This window comes from Bos grunniens, chromosome 10 (genome assembly GCF_055505025.1).
Source record: "Bos grunniens cultivar Pamir isolate PY7600 chromosome 10, Bosgru_T2T1.0, whole genome shotgun sequence".
Lineage (NCBI taxonomy): Eukaryota > Metazoa > Chordata > Mammalia > Artiodactyla > Bovidae > Bos > Bos grunniens.
In genome coordinates this window covers 95,198,658-95,215,091 of record NC_141174.1, presented here as the reverse complement: position 1 = coordinate 95,215,091, position 16,434 = coordinate 95,198,658, and the positions used below count along the sequence as shown (strand labels likewise).

Below are 16,434 nucleotides of genomic sequence, written 5' to 3'. Positions count from 1 at the left end.
TTTAGGATGGACTGGTTGGATCTCCTTGCAGTCCAAGGGACTCTCAAGAGTCTTCTCCAAATTATACACAGAACCACCTAGTGTGGCCGGGACTTTCCTCTTAATTTCTCACCGCAGGTGCTTCCAGCACAGGGCGCGCCACACCTGAAGGCGGCCGCGCCGGGGCAGGACTGCAGCCCCGGGCGAGGCGCCCGCAGCGGAGAGCGGGCCCTGGTGTGCACGGTGCCCGCGCGTGGCGGGCCTCGGGGTCGGACGTGGAGCCCGGTCCGCTCGCCCCAGGGCGCAGGGCGGCGGCGAGGGGGCTGCGGGAGGACCTGAGGGGCGCGGCGGCCGGCCCTAGAGGGGCCTGTCCCGGGGCTGCAAGCAAGAGCGGCCGCAGGAGGAGGCGGCGGCGGCCGGAAACGAGTTCCGTGAGTCCGGATACAGGCCTGGAACTCCCTCGGCGGCGGCGCGGGGCGGGCCTGGGGAACTGGTTGAGCAGCTGCGTGTGCCCCAGGGACCAGAGCCCATCCTCACCCCTGCGGCCTAGGTGGACTGGGTTTCAGCTTTGGGATCCACACCCTCCCAAGGGTTGGCTCACGTGTCTCAGGACGTTTTATTTCAGGTTAACCCTGCACTGTAGGTGGAAGGAAAGTGTTCCTCTTTCAAATTAAGGAAGAGGATTTTCCAAGAAATGATTCAGCCCTTTTACAAATAAGGAAAGAGTTTTATGTGCTGTTATCTCCTACAGCCAGAGCCTTCACTAATTTATTGTGTGACCTCAAATAAGTCACCTCATTTTTCTGTACTTTAGTTTTTAAAGCATGGAGGGGTTCCTCTGTGCCTTGGGAATAAATTTCCAGCATAAACTGAGGGATGCTGTTTAAGAGTCTTTAAAGTTAAGCATGACATCGAGTCTCTTAACAGGCACACCATCCATGTCAGCTCCCTGCAATGGCCTCATTTCCCAAAGACCAGCCCTGGGTGCAGAACATCAGTTTCTTAAGATAATCTTCAGTTAGTTCATCCATCCATCCATCCAGCTAGCCAGCTGTCCTTTCTAGAAATATTTTCAAGAAAGTACTACGTAAATGCACATTTTAGATGTAGAGATGCAGAGAGAGCATGGCATAAAGATGCAGAAAGTAATATGTAAATGAACATTCTAGATGTAGAGATACAGACAGAGCATATTCTGGCCCAAGCTCAATTTCTGGTTGTAGGGGGTTGATAGATAATGAAATAAGTAAGCAAATAAATGAATGAGATATTTTAAGTTAGTGGTAAATGCTATGGAGACTATGGAATAGAGTGATGTGATTGTGACAGGGGAACAGGAGATACGGTGATCAGGGCAGACATGATATTTGAGCCAAATCTCTGAATGATAGGAAGGAATCAACCATGGGACCTTCCTCAGCGACCAATGCAAAGAAATAGAGGAAAACAATAGAATGGGAAAGTCTAGAGAGCTCTTCAAGGAAATTAGAGATACCAAGGGAACATTTCATGCAAAGATGGACACAATAAAGAACAGAAATGGTATGGACCTAACAGAAGCAGAAGATATTAAGAAGAGGTGGCAAGAATACACAGAAGAACTGTACAAAAAAGATCTTCATGACCCAGATAATCACTATGGTGTTATCGCCAACCTAGAGCCAGACATCCTGGAATGTGAAGTCAAGTGAGCCTTAGGAAGCATCACTATGAACAAAGCTAGAGGAGGTGATGGAATTCCAGCTGAGCTATTTCAAATCCTAAAAGATGATGCTGTGAAAGTGCTGCACTCAATATGCCAGCAAATTTGGAAAACTCAGCAGTGGCCACAGGACTGGAAAAGGTCCGTTTTCATTCCAATCCCAAAGAAAGGCAATGCCAAAGAATGCTCAAACTACTGCACAATTGCACTCATCTCACACGCTAGGAAAGCAGTAGTCAAAATTCTCCAAGCCAGGCTTCAGCAGTATGTGAACTGTGAACTTCCAGATGTACAAGCTGGATTTAGAAAAGGCAGAGGAACCAGAGATCAAATTGCCAACATCCACTGGATCATCAAAAAAGGAAGAGAGTTCCAGAAAAACATCTATTTCTGCTTTATTGACTATGCCAAAGCCTTTGATTGTGTGGACCACAACAAACTCTGGAAAATTCTGAAAGAGATGGGAATACCAGACCACCTGAGCTGCCTCTTAAGAAATCTGTATGCAGGTCAGGAAGCAACAGTTAGAACTGGACATGGAACAACAGACTGGTTCCAAATAGGGAAGGAGTCTGTCAAGACTGTATATTGTCACTCTGCTTATTTAACTTATATGCAGAGTACATCATGTGAAATGCTGGGCTGGATGAAGCACAAGCTGGAATCAAGATTGCCAGGAGAAATATCAATAACCTGAGAAATGCAGATGACATCACCCTTATAGCAGGGTGAAAAAGAACTAAAGAGCCTCTTGATGAAAGTGAAAGAGGAGAGTGAAAAAGTTGGCTTAAAAGTCAACATTCAGAAAACTAAGATCATGGCATCTGATCCCATCACTTCATGGCAAATAGATGTTGAAACAGTGAAAACAGAGGCTGACTTTATTTTTGGGTGGTCCAAAATCACTGCAGATGGTGATTGCAGCCATGAAATTAAAGGACACTTATTCCTTGGAAGAAAAGTTATGACCAACCTAGACAGCATATTAAAAAGCAGAGATGTTACTTTGCCAACAAAGGTCTATCTAGTCAAGGCTGTGGTTTTTACTGTAGTCATGTATGGATGTGAGAGTTGGACTATAAAGAAAGCTGAGCGCTGAAGAATTGATGCTTTTGAACTATGGTGTTGGAGGAGACTCTTGAGAGTCCTTTGGACTGCAAGGAGATCCAACCAGTCCATCCTAAAGGAAAGGAGTCCTGAATATTCACTGGAGGACTGATGCTGAAGCTGAAGCTCCGATACTTTGGCCACCTGATGTGAAGAGCTGACTCATTTGAAAAACCCTGATGCTGGGAAAGATTGAAGGCGGGAGGAGAAGGGGACGACAGAGGATGAGATGGTTGGATGGCATCACCGACTCGATGGACATGAGTTTGAGTAAACTCTGGGAGTTGGTGAGGGACTGGAAGGCCTGGTGTGCTGCAGTCCATGGGGTTGACACGACTGAGCGACTGAACTGAACCATGGGAAAATTGGGGGGAAAAGCATTATAATTAAGAGGAATAGCAAATGCAAGGCAGGAGTGAAACTGATCTCTTGTTGAAAAAGGAGGAAGCGGACTTCCCTGTTGGCCAGTGGTTGAGACTCCACCTGACAATATGGGAGATTCTGAGTTCGATCCCTGGTGGAGGAGCTAAGATCCAACATGTTGGTGTTCTGCAACTAGTACTGAGATTTTGTGCCCTGCAAGGGAAGATCCTGCGTGCAGCAACTAAGACCAAGTGCAGTTAAATAAATATTTTAAGAAAAAGAAAGAGGAGTAAGAGCAGACTATTTGAATATTAGGTATTGCAGGGGAGAGTGGATGATATTGGTGTGGTACACAGAACCAGTTCAGGCAAGGCCTTGATGCCCTGAGAGAGGAACTTAAATTTGGTATTGTTGGTGTTTTAAAATTTTAGCCATTCTAACAGGTGCGTATTGGTATCTCCTTGTGGTTTTAAGTTATGTTTCCCTAATAGATAATGATGCTGAACATCTTCTCATGTGCTTATTGCCATCTGTATATCCTCTTTGGTTCCTCTTTGTTCCATTGAAGTCTTTCCCTATTTTTAAATTGGATTTTGTTTTCTTACTGTTGAGTCATTTGTCAGATGTGTGATTTGCATATATGTTCCCCCAGTCTATAGGTTGTCTTTTTTATTCTCTTAACAGTATTTTTCACAGAGCAAAGTTTGAAATTTTTCTAAGGTCCACTTTTGTTTTCGTTTACGGTCATGCAGTTGGAGTCATGTGTAAGACAGAACTCTTTGCCTAATCCCAGTTTATGAAGCTTTTCTCCTGTGTTTTCTTCTAAAAGTTTTATGATTTACAAAAAAAAAAAAAAAAAATGTATTTCTTTGGCTTCACCAGCTCTTAGTTGTAGCAAGCAAGATCTTCCATCTCTATTGTGGCACGTGGGATCTAGTTCCCTGACCAGGGAGGGCCCCCTGCCGTGGGAACAGGAAGTCTTAACCACTGGACTGCCAGGGAAGTCCCTTTTCAGCTCCTTTATATTCCAAAATAACAACAAACATCAACAAAGAAGCAAACAAACAAAAAACAACTCAGTAAATCCTGGAGTCTTCTCTAAGCTATTTAATAAAACCTGCCATCTGAATATGTATTATGTATGTGACCTGTACATACAGGAACTAGAAGCTTCCCCTGTGGCTCAGGCGGTAAAGCGTCTGCCTACAATGCGGGAGACCCGGGTTCTGGGTCAGGAAGTTCCCCTGGAGAAGGAAATGGCAACCCACTCCAGTATTCTTGCCTGGAAAATCCCATGGACGGAGGAGCCCGGTAGGCTACAGTCCGTGGGGTCGCAAAGAGTCGGACACGACTGAGCCACTTCACTTCACGTGACCTGTGATGTTCGTACTGTACAGTAATATTAATGTTTCTAGTAAAAGTCAAATCTCCTTTCATGTAAATGAAAATAAAACATGTTTACCACTTTTAACCTTCATTCGTGACTATTTATATGATGTGCTGTGTTTCATGGTTTTGTTTCTGCAGATCTGGCATCCCACAGGGTTCTGCCGACAACAATTTTATCTCTGTAAGCTTGTATAGAGTATTTGGGCTCCTCCCTGCCTAATCTTGTACAAACATTTTATAAACAACGCCCCTTGAGAAGTCAGTGGCCACCCTCCAACCTCCTAGAGCTATATTCTGCATTGCTGACTTCAGGGTGGTCCTTGAGAATAATGTTTTGTTTGGGATAGGAAGATGTTTAAGGCTGTGAAAACACTTGCAGTGTGAGGAGAATGTGGAATCTTGATAATACAGCTTTATAAAATATTGAAGCAAAGTTCCCACACCCAAAATAGCAGACCGTGAAAGGCTCAAGGCTGTTGTTTCAGGTTTTTAGCCCCAAGGTTTGCCACATGAGGTTTGCTTTCTCTTCAACCCTCTTCGATTCCCACAGTCATGCTTGCTTGCTTGCTTTCAGGGCTGCCAAATGAGAGAAGCTTCCAGAATGCTGCTAAAAGCAATGATTTGTATCTTATGGAGAAGCTGTTTGAACAGAAGGTTACTATTAGTGCTGTGAACAATGTGAGTAGAAATCACAGATGTGACAAGTGGTAGCAGTGTGGGTTTACACAGTGCAACTGAAATAAAAACAAAAGCGAGTCTGCTAAATGAGATGAGGGGGAGCTCTTTTGTTGGCAATTCCAGAATGTTTAAGCTGATAGTGGAATCAAGCTGTAGAAGAGGCTCTGGGTGTTTTAACTGTTCTAATCTGAGGGGACGTGCCCAGGGTCTTTATGTGCAGCTGTGCTAAGTCTATGGGTGGGCAGTGCAGCCAGGTGTCGAGGTTATGGGCCTGGACTTGGTCCTGGATCATAGCCTGTGGATCACTTTGGCCTCACACATTCTGGAAAGGCAGAACATCTTTTGCTATACAGTGCATCATTGTTTTCTCATCAGTGATGTGCTTTGTGGTTGGAGCCTTCCAAATGTAAAATCCAAAGGAAAGTACAGGTTTGCTTTTTACTGCTTGTGGAATGTAGTACATCTGCCTGTTGGGCAGTGAGGCCTCTCCAGAGACCCAGCTCTCACTTGTTCTTCCGTGCCTGGTTTAGGGGAGAAGTCTCACTGCCAGAAAAATGGATTGCTTACTGCTTGGTTTTGTGGATTTCCTGACAGCCCCACAAGGCAGGGTTCATCAGAGTGAACAGACTGGAGGCTGTCTCTGTTGTTTAGGACGATTTGTGGAGAGTGGTTCAAGGTGGGGATGGCAGAGGTGGGTTGGATGCTAAATGAAGCGTAAACTTTAAGAGACCTGCTTGTACAGACTCCTTCCAAGGAACGTGGAGGGCTCTGGCAGTGTGTTCCATTGCTATATGATTTTGTAAAATCTGAAAAAGGAAGAAATTTAAACTGCCATCAGTTAAGCTTTCTGACTCTGGCCTTAAAGAGGGCTCCTGAAAAGTGTAAACTTCACGTTCTGCAAAACCTGGATCTGTTCCAGGCAGTAAGTCATAGAAGCTGAGGTGTGCAGTGGAAGGATGCTTAGCAGTTGTGCATGGGTGTATGTGAGGGCATTTGTCTGTCTGTGTATATTGTGTGCATGTCTGATATGTTACGTGTGAATATCCTGTTCATTATACATAGACATCCTAGAAAGAGTAGAAAAATGGCAAATTTTTGCAGCAGAACAATTTTAGGAACAAAAAAGAGGAAAGGAAACAAAAAAGGAAGGGAGCAAAAGAAATAAGGGTCTTTGAAAGTAATATCTAGATTAACTGTTGAATAAGTAAAGCAATAATAATTTATCTAAACAGCAGGAAATAGATCTTCGAATATACCTTTCAATAACCCTTTGAAAATTTTTCCATATAACTTTCTAATATTTTAAACCATACTTTTATATAAAAGTACTTAATACACTAAAACTAACAGCCAGTGTAGCAAGTTATCATAAACTCCTGGTGAATTATATTATAGTTTCTAGTGACATCTTTTTTAGTCCTGTTTACAGCAGATTGTTGACATGGTTGCTTGTAGAGTTCTTTAAAATCAGTGATGGCAAAGATGAAAAAAAAAAATGGAAGTGATTTTACTGACTTACCTTGGATGCTATTTTGGTTGTATCCTTATTCACAAATAAAGTTAAAGGGGAGTTTCTAAGCCCAAATTGGACATACTAGAATGTAGCTCTAGACTGCAAACAATAGCAAGGGTAACTCATGTTTTATCGAACCTAGTTTATCACCGATTTAGCTACTAAGGAAATCAGATGTTTAAACAGTTCTCAATGGCCATATTTTTGCAATAATTTATTAATGAGAAGCAAAGGATAGTAAATTCTTTGGAAGCAAAATCAATGTCCAGAATGTGGGGAATATGACATGTGTTTTACTTACAAGCCCAACATCCTTTGTCTGAAGCACATCAGACTGTCTCCAGATGTCCTGGAGGCACCAGGTTGGCTTTTCTTTGCAGCAAAAGATAGTCATGCTTTTTTTTCTGCATGTGTCTTTCCTTCTTTCCTTCCTTCTCTCCCTCCCTTCTTTCTTTTTGTTTCTTTCTTTCTCTTTCTTGATTTGTTTGATTCAATACAATTTACAGTCCAAAAAACTACAGGGGAATGAGCCACATATGGACTGAACTTCTGGGAAAATTTTTTGTTATGCATTATCAATACATCCTACCATTATTAATGATTGCATACAGGAAAAATACAGCTTTTACACTCTAGTTGAAATCTATTATATTGTTACAATCAGTCATAGGTTATGCAGTGGATTTCAGCTTGATGTATGCACTCCAGTTGGTTGCTAAATTCTCTGATGTTATCTAATAGTAGAGAAATGTAAGATTATGCTGGATACAGTTCTCATTGCTTTTAAAGAGAAGGCAAAGAGTAGATAATCAAAACACAAACACCTGGTTTAAAAAAAAAATTGTGGCCATTTCAAGAACCAGGAATCTTAAGAAGGCGAAATACTAATCAGATGACTGAAGACACAAATTATGTTTCCTCAGATGAACCTCACAGTCTTGCATTTTGCAGTGGGGACAAATCGTTTATCTGCTGTGGATTTCTTGCTTAATCACAAGGTCAGGGTAGATATTGCTGATAAAGTAAGCCCATCATTTGGTAGAATGGATTCAGTTCAGTTCAGATCAGCTGCTCAGTCATGTCCGACTCTTTGCGACCCCATGGACTGTAGCACGCCAGGCCTCCAAGAGTTTACTCAAAGTCATGTCCATTGAGTTGGTGATGCCATCCAACCATCTCATCCTATTTCGCCCCCTTCTCCTCCTGCCGTCAATCTTTCCAAGCATCAGGGTCTTTTCAAATGAGTCAGCTCTTTGCATCGGGTGGCCAAAGTATTGGAGTTTCAGCTTCAGCATCAGTCCTTCCAATGAATATTCAGGACTGATTTCCTTTAGGATGGACTGGTTGGATCTCCTTGCAGTCCAAGGGACTCTCAAGAGTCTTCTCCAACACCACAGTTCAAAAGCATCAATTCTTCAGCACTCAGATTAGAGCATAACTATTGTAAGGGGGAAATCTGGTCACTTGGGTTATCTTTTCTCCACATACACACAAACTGTTTCCATTGACAGTATTCATTTTGGAAAGATCTCTTTAAAGAATATGCATGTCGTGTGCTCTTTGTATTTGGTGACAAAACTGTTTCTTCATTACCAATAGGACTTAGGCTTTTGCTTATTTCCCATGTTGACCTTATGTCCAGTAGCATGCATTTGTAAGGATAAAATAGTTGCCCAGAGGATCAGTTGCATAACCCAGAGCTGAGGACTCTGGTTCAATGTGGGCAGCACCTCCAAGTCTGGGGAAGAGGCCGACGAGGTAAATGGAAGTTCTTACTCCAGATGTAGACAAAGGCTCCCAGGTGGAGGGCAGGTGGTGCTCAGAGGATAATACAAACATCTGCTCTCAAAGCTGCTTTCAGTTCAGTTCGGTCGCTCAGTTGTGTCTGATTCTTTGTGACCCTGTGGACGGCAGCACGCCAGGCCTCCCTGTCCATCACCAACCCTGAAGCTTGCTCAAACTCATGTCCATCAAATTGCTGATGCCATCCAACCATCTCATCCTCTGTCATCCCCTTTTCCTCCTGCCTTCAATCTTTCCCAACATGAGGATCTTTCCAGTGAGTCAGTTCTTCACATCAGGTGGCCAAATATTGGAGCTCCAGCCTCAACATCATTCCTTCCAGTGAATATTCAGGACTGATTTCTTTTAGGATTGACTGGTTGGATCTCCTTTCAATCCAAGGGACTCTCAAGAGTCTTCTCCAACACTACAGTTCAAAAGCATCAATTCTTCAGCGCTCAGCTTTCTTTATAGTCCAACTCTCACATCCATACATGACTACAGTAAAAACCACAGCCTTGACTAGATAGACCTTTGTTGGCAAAGTAACATCTCTGCTTTTTAATATGCTGTCTAGGTCGCTCATAACTTTTCTTCCAAGCAGCAAGCATCTTTTAATTTCATGGCTGCAATCACCATCTGCAGTGATTTTGGAGCCCCAAAAAATAAAGTCAGCCACTGTTTCCACTATGTCCCCATCTATTTGTCACGAGGTGATGGGACCGGATGCCATGATCTTACTTTTCAAAATGTTGAGCTTTAGGCTAACTTTTTCACTCTCCTCTTTCACTTTCATAAAGAGGCTCTTTAGTTCTTCCTTGCTTTCTGACATAAGGGTGGTGTCATCTGCATGTCTGAGGTTATTGATATTTCTCCCAGCAATCTTGATTCCAGCTTGTGCTTAAACTACCACACAATTGCACTCATCTCACACTCTAATGAAGTAATGCTCAAAATTCTTCAAGTCAGGCTTCAACAGTAGGTGAACCATGAATTTCTAGATGTTCAAGCTGGATTTAGAAAAGGCAGAGGAACCAGAGATCAAATTGCCAACATCCATTGGATCATCAAAAAAGCAAGAAAGTTCCAGAAAAACATCTATTTCTGCTTTATTGACTATGCCAAAGCCTTTGACTGTGTGGATCACCACAAACTGTGGAAAATTCTGAAAGAGATGGGAATAGCAGACCACCTGACCTGCCTCTTGAGAAATCTGTATGCAGGTCAGGAAGCAACAGTTATAACTGGACATGGAACAACAGACTGGTTCCAAATGGGAAAAGGAGTCCATCAAGGCTGTGCATTGTCACCCTGCTTATTTCCCAGCATATGTCTCAGTAATCTGGGGCGTGTTCTTTTTTTTTTTTTTTGCTTTTCCATACCTGAACTTTACTGAAAATAAGAGAAGACATAATGCAGTTTCAGTGGTAGCCCAAATTACTGCTAAAGGCTTATACACTTCAAAATGGAAGGCCCCCACAGAACCTCATTCCTTGTTTACTGATTTGTATGCTATACATTTATCAAACTGTCTTCCAGGTTTACAAATACAATTGATCACGAGAGGCAAATAAGATGTTCTGAGAAGGCTTACTTTTTGGAAGGCACATTTACAGAAGTTATAGATGACTTTTTTAATGTAGTACCATATTTATTGGATTAAATACTTAACCATTTAATGTACAATTGTACTACTGTTTTTATTAGGGTCTTAGTTTGGACTGATGTAAGAAATATACCATAGGCTGGGTGGTTTCTACAACAAACATTTATTTCTCACAGACCTGGAAACTGCAGAGTCCAAGATCAAGACGGTAGCACTTCCAGTGTCTCATGAGAGCCACTTCTGGTTTTCTTCACTCTCGGTGGAGAGCAGAGTGAGGAGTCAAGCTCTGTGTCTGTTTATAAGGGCACTAATCCCATTCATCAGGGCTCCACTCTCCTGACTTAGTTAGCTCCCAAAGGCGTGATTTTCAAATCCGTCACACTGGAGACTAGACTTAACATATGAGTTACTGAGGGACACATTCAGTCCAGAGCCGGGTCCTATATTTTTGAAAAATGAAAATGTATCAATGACAGAGTTTTGGAGTGTTGGGTGCCTGTCTCATTTCCCCTATAAACCCTGTGGGTTTTCTTGTTTTTCTTGTCGTTTGCCTTCATTTTAAAAGAGATTTATTTAAGAATTTTTTTCAGCTTTGTTGAGGTATAGGTGAAAAATGAAATTGTGATACATTTAAAATGTACATAGTGACGATCCAGTGTGTGTGTACATTGTGAAAAGATTCCTCCCATCTAGATAATTAACACACTCATCATCTCCTTTCTTTTTTTGGTGAGAACATGTAAATTCTATGCACTTAGCAAATTTCACTTGTATAAAAGTCTTCTCTACTAGAGTCACCATGTTATACATTAGATCCTTAGACCTTATTCATAGATTTTTTGACAGAGATAAAAGGAAATAGAAAAGCAGACACATGAACTTACAGATAAGGATCCTGAGGCTTAGGGTTAGCTAAGCTGAGCAAGACTGCAACCTTTGGAAGTGGTAGAGACAGAGTTTGAGGTCAGTTTGTTTGAGTCTACAGATCATGCTCGTAATGTCTGCTCTGTAGACTTCTTTAACTTGGGGCCTAGGGCTCAGGTCTCGATTTTCCCCAAGTCACAGCCCTTCATTCCCACCTCCCTGAGATAACCAGTGTTAACTGCTAGCTGGTTCCTTTCACACTTGTCTGCCTGCTCCTCTGGTGCACAAGTCTGAGTCCCCCAGCATCGCTGCGGGTCAGTAGGTCTTGAGCAGAATCTCAGCCTCTCTTATGCACGTGTATGTGTATACACACACCTACATGATTTTATACAGAGAGTGTATTTTAAATAATTTATATATAAGTAGAATTCTTTTTATAACTTCAGTCTTCTCTGGTTTTCCTTTTTTTGCGTGGCTTCCTCTTCTCCAGTAACTGCATTTAGTAATGTAGGATCTGTGTGTTTATTTCTGTACTTTTCCTCTTGCTCATGAAATCATATCCACATTGCTAGCTTTCCACCTACTTACCCACTTACAATAGATATAGATACATACATAAGCACATATGAGTTTTTTCGGTCATTGCTTGTTTTATAAAAAATGGGATTGTATTGTATTTTCTCTGCATCTTATTTTCCACATTTCATAGCTACCTAATGGAAATTTCTCCAACTGTTATAGCCCTAATTAATTATTTTTAATGCCTACATGATGTGGTGTGACTGTTCCTGATTTGTTCAGTGCTCCCATATTGATGGACATTTATTTATCTTGCTGTCAGTTTTAAGGGTTGCAATTAATAACCTTGTGTATATAACATTAGGTCCAGAAATTTATTTTCACGGGATAGAGTCCCAGGAGTGGGATTGCTGGTTGTATTTAAAATTTTAATAGATATTCCCAGATTGTTTAAACTGAAATGGTTTCATTTCCACTAATATCTTAATAGAGTACTTTTTTTGGTCCTTGTTGATTTGTAAGGATACTTCATATATTATAGAAGGTAACCATTTATCCGTATTAAGTTACATTTAAAAAATCTATCTTTTGTTTACTGACTTTATTTATCAACTTGTTCCTTCTATAACTTTTGAATCAAAACACTGTACATTATAATCTAAACTTTCTTCTAGTATGTATATTGTTTGTGTGATTTTTGCGTATGTATGATATGATACAGGATTTAATTTTGTTTTTTTTCCGGATGATGAATCGCTTGTACCTGTATTACTTTTAAATGTATTCATTTTCCCCATAGAATTGAAATATCACTTTTGCTGAATACTGAGCTCTCTCATTTCTTGATCTTCAGCAGTTAGGTATTAACCTGGCTTTTGTTGGTTGAGATAGTGTGGTGGCTCGCTCAAGAGATGGGTTCCTTTCTTCCCTTTTCTTGAGGAAGCATGGCTTGACAGTACTTCACCGTGCAGCCTGGTCTGGAAGTCTCGAGAGCATACTCATGTTGATTAGAGCTGGAGCGGACCAGAGAGCCAAGAGGCAGGTAGGTATGTGGATCACACCCGGACATAAGCCCTCTCTCACAGTGCAGGAGGGGGAAGGTTACAGAGTAATTACCTCCCCTCCCCTGGCTCTCTTTAGGATGGAATGAATGCCCTCCACTCTGCAGCTCAGAGCAATGGCGTGCGCATCATGGACCACCTCATTCAAGATCTGGACCTGGAAGACCTGGACCAGCCTGATGAGGTGTGTTATCACTGTGGGTCTCAAATAAACCCCACTAAATTGCACTGTCTTCCTGTCCCTGCTGGAACTGCCAGAGCAGCTGGCACAGATGGACCCGGCCCTGTAGCTGACTCCTCCCACACTCTGGCAGACCACAGAGCAGAAGGCAGTTATCGGTGCTGGTGGTGGCCTTGGCCCCTGCATGTGGGCAGGGCAGGAAGTAATAAAGAAGCACTCTCTACTCCCTCATCCTGGCCACGGGATGGACAGCATCCACCCTGTGTGGGTGTCTGTATCTTACTCTGTGATGCCTGGCCTTTTGGGAATGTACTTGACCCAAGGCGGTGCTGTGATGAGCCATGGAGTATACAGCAATTGCACCATACTTGTCTCTATTTTTTTCTTTTCATAAGAAGTATGGTAATAATAATAACAGCTACAGTGGCTCTAGTGGTAAAGAACCTGCCTACAATGCAGGAGACATAAGAAATGCGGGGGTTTGAGCCCTGGGTCAGGAAGATCCCCTAGAGAGGGCATGGCAACCCACTCCAGTATTCTTGCCTGGAGAATTTCCATGGACAGACGAGCCTGGTGGGCTGCATACAGTCCATGGGGTCGCAGAGCTGGGCATGACTGAAGCAACTACGCACCACTTATTGAATGTTTATCAGTGTGCTTGGCCCAGAGGAAAGCTGTGTCCACACATTATCTCAGTGAGAGCTCTAGAGCTCAGCACATATGGATGCTTAACAAATCATTGCTGAATGACTTAAACTGTTAATCCCCATAGTAATCCTATAATGAAGAAATATCTTTATTTATATTTGAGGAAGTCAAGGCTCAGAGACACTAAGTACCTGGTCTGAGGTCCCCAAACTGGAAGGTGGCAGAGCCAGGCTTGAATTCCGCTCTGGTGAGTCCAGCCACCGTGCTGTACTGTCCCCCTTCTCAGAGGACCGTGGGCACTGCCCATGCGCTAGGGAGCAGCCCTTTCCAGGCTTTCTCACAAGGCAGTGCCCTCTGTGGGGTGGGCATCTGGATTTCAAATGGGACCTCCTCTTCACTGTGCCTGTCGAACTTCATTCTCCATTGAAGACTCTCTAGAAGTTAATCAGTAACATTCATTTTATTTCATCTCTTTTAGGAAACTTTCACATTTTTTTTACCTCAATCTTAAAAATAATAACAAAAACTTTTGACAAATGAAGTCTATACCTTTCTTTTACTTCCTCTAAGTACGACTGAGCAACCATACATTTTATAGCCTGGAGCAGACAGACTTGGCTGAGGTCTGGGCGTATATTAAATATGAGGGTTGAGGAAGTCCTGCAACTGCTGAAGTCCTCAGTGCTTGCCTCTGGGCAATGGGGGGAATAAAACCTATTTCACAGTGGCACCAAGGCAGGATTTTGAGGGACGTCTTGACCTCCATATCTCTTTCGATCAGCAGTATCTCCATTCTTTGATGTAAATGATTTTCATACTTCCTCAGTCTTATGTACAGATACCTCTGCCTGTGAGCCAAATGGCAAGCCATTCTCCCACCCCTTTCCAATCAGACACCAACCCTAAGCCATTCCCATGTAGCAACATCAAAGCAGCCAGTACAGGGATGCTTAAATGAGTTAATGATGACAGAGCACTCAGCAAAGAGCCTGGCACAAGGTCAGTGCTCACTGAATGGTAGTTATTATAACAATTATTATAGGGTGTCTTGTTTCCTCAGACTGACAACCATCATCAAACAGCATTTGATGTCAGGATGAAGAAGTCAGACACTCCAGTTTGATCCATGCTAACTAGGAGTGTGGCCTACGATTGAATTCCATTCAAATCAGCAGATGTGTGTTCACAGCTGGTTTTGTATGAGACACAGGACTGTCTTCCTTTTCAGTGGGCTCTGGAGACAGCTGTGTGTGGGGAAGATCAGACAGGTTGAGGGGGCTCAATGACCAAAGCAGGTTTACGGGGCGCCTTCCCCACTTCTGCAGCTTCTGCTGGGCTTCCTGTCTGTTATCTCTTCAGCTGGCTCCAAGTTTGCCCTGTCTCACTCCTCTCCCTCCAACTCTGACCATTTGTTGGGGAAAAGGCTGAAGAACCCTGACTATGCAGAGCCAGGTGTTCAGCTGAAAGATCCTAAAATGAAGCTGCAATGAGAACCATATGCAGAATGAACAAATCATGAGTCCCCTGGGTCATCTAGGGAGCGGAGTCTCTGAGTCCCATTCCTAAAGAAACCTGGATTCTTCCATGGGAGAGACAGTCTGTCCTTTTTCTGAGATCTGTGAGTGGGGTCAAGGATATTAGCCAAAACCAGTGGGAACTGGGATCCAGAGCTCAGGGTCCGCTAATTCATTGTTGGTACCACATTTGTATTTGCTTAAAGGTACTGTGGAGCTCATGAAATTCACTAAATGGAAAAGACTGCTCCGCCTTCACAACTGCCTTTCTTGCCCAGTTTCTTATCCACAGAAAGTGACTGAGAGCCTGTACACCTGCCCAGAGTTACTAATTCTTCTCATTAGCCTTGGAGGGAACTCCAAAAGCTCACAAGGAAAGCAGAACAGAGAGGAGGTTTTTATTAATCAAATGGATGTAAGTAGGCCCAGAAGAGATTGGGTAGGACGGCAGAGATGGAGGGCACCGGGAAATATTTTGAGGTTTCTCCCAACTCTGTAGCTCTAAAAAATATGTGACCTCTCCAGAGGAGAGAGATTAGAGCAGCCAGAAGTTAAGGGTTAAGCAGTCCAGATATTTTGACTCTATGTGTAACTTCCACCCAGTGATCAAAAATAAGTACTCAGACCAAAAAGTTTGGAGAGGGAGGGACACTGAAGGGAAGGGCCTCAGAGGCCACTCGTGTATCTGGATATTTACAAAGTCTGGTGGTACCACATGAGGTTGGTGCCAGCTGTGTAAAGAGAGGGACTTCCGTTGGTTTAAAGGAATCTTACAGGAAGTCTCTAGAGGTCCAAATGCAAAGAAACTCATCCTTGTTCAGAAGGCTGCAGATAATGGGCACGAGGATCTGAGAAGACAGCTTCTTCTGTGGACCTGTGGGCCACACCTCACAGCTTTGAAAGTGAAGTCGCTCAGTCGTTTCCGACTCTTTGCGACCTCGTGGACTATAGCCTACTAGACTCCTCCATCCATGGGATTCTCCAGGCAAGAATACTGGAGTGGGTTGCCATTTCCTTCTCCAGGTGATCTTCCCAACACAGGGATCAAGCCCGGGTCTCCCGCATTGCAGGCAGACGCTTTACCATCTGAGCCACCAGGGAAGCTCAAGTGTTTCTCTTCTAACTAGGCAGAAAGGCCCCACCAAGATTTCATCAAACCTGTTGCCTCTCGTCTGGGGAGAACTGACCCAGCGGCTCCCATTCACAGCATTTCCATGACTTCAGAAGCAACGCACTGCTCTTCCAGCACTTTCTGCTGAATGTTCTCTTTCTCTCTCAAATATCCAGTTATGCAGGGACACACTGCTTTCCCCTTTTGCTGAATTCAGCTGCGAATTCCTCATAGCAGGTTGGACTTTGGGCTGTTTGTGAAACTTTTACTCAACTTGGTAACTTGTCAAATAACCCTGCTGCTGCTAAGTCGCTTCAGTCGTGTCTGATTCTGTGCGACCCCATAGACGGCAGCCCACCAGGCTCCCGCGCCATTTTTTTTTTTTTTTTTTTTTCGGCCTGCGCAGTTTGAGGATCT

At 43.2% G+C, this 16,434-nt stretch overlaps 1 protein-coding gene across 1 annotated transcript in view; it reads left to right on the top strand.

Moving 5' to 3' along the window:
• ANKDD1B (ankyrin repeat and death domain containing 1B) overlaps positions 1–16,434 on the top strand; it is a 74,397-nt gene that overhangs the window by 5,934 nt on the left and 52,029 nt on the right. Inside the window, 6 exon segments of the mRNA XM_086319063.1 lie at positions 118–330; positions 333–410; positions 5,115–5,218; positions 7,655–7,753; positions 12,446–12,544; positions 12,643–12,747. Of these exon segments, the coding sequence (XP_086175189.1) occupies positions 118–330; positions 333–410; positions 5,115–5,218; positions 7,655–7,753; positions 12,446–12,544; positions 12,643–12,747 (698 nt within the window).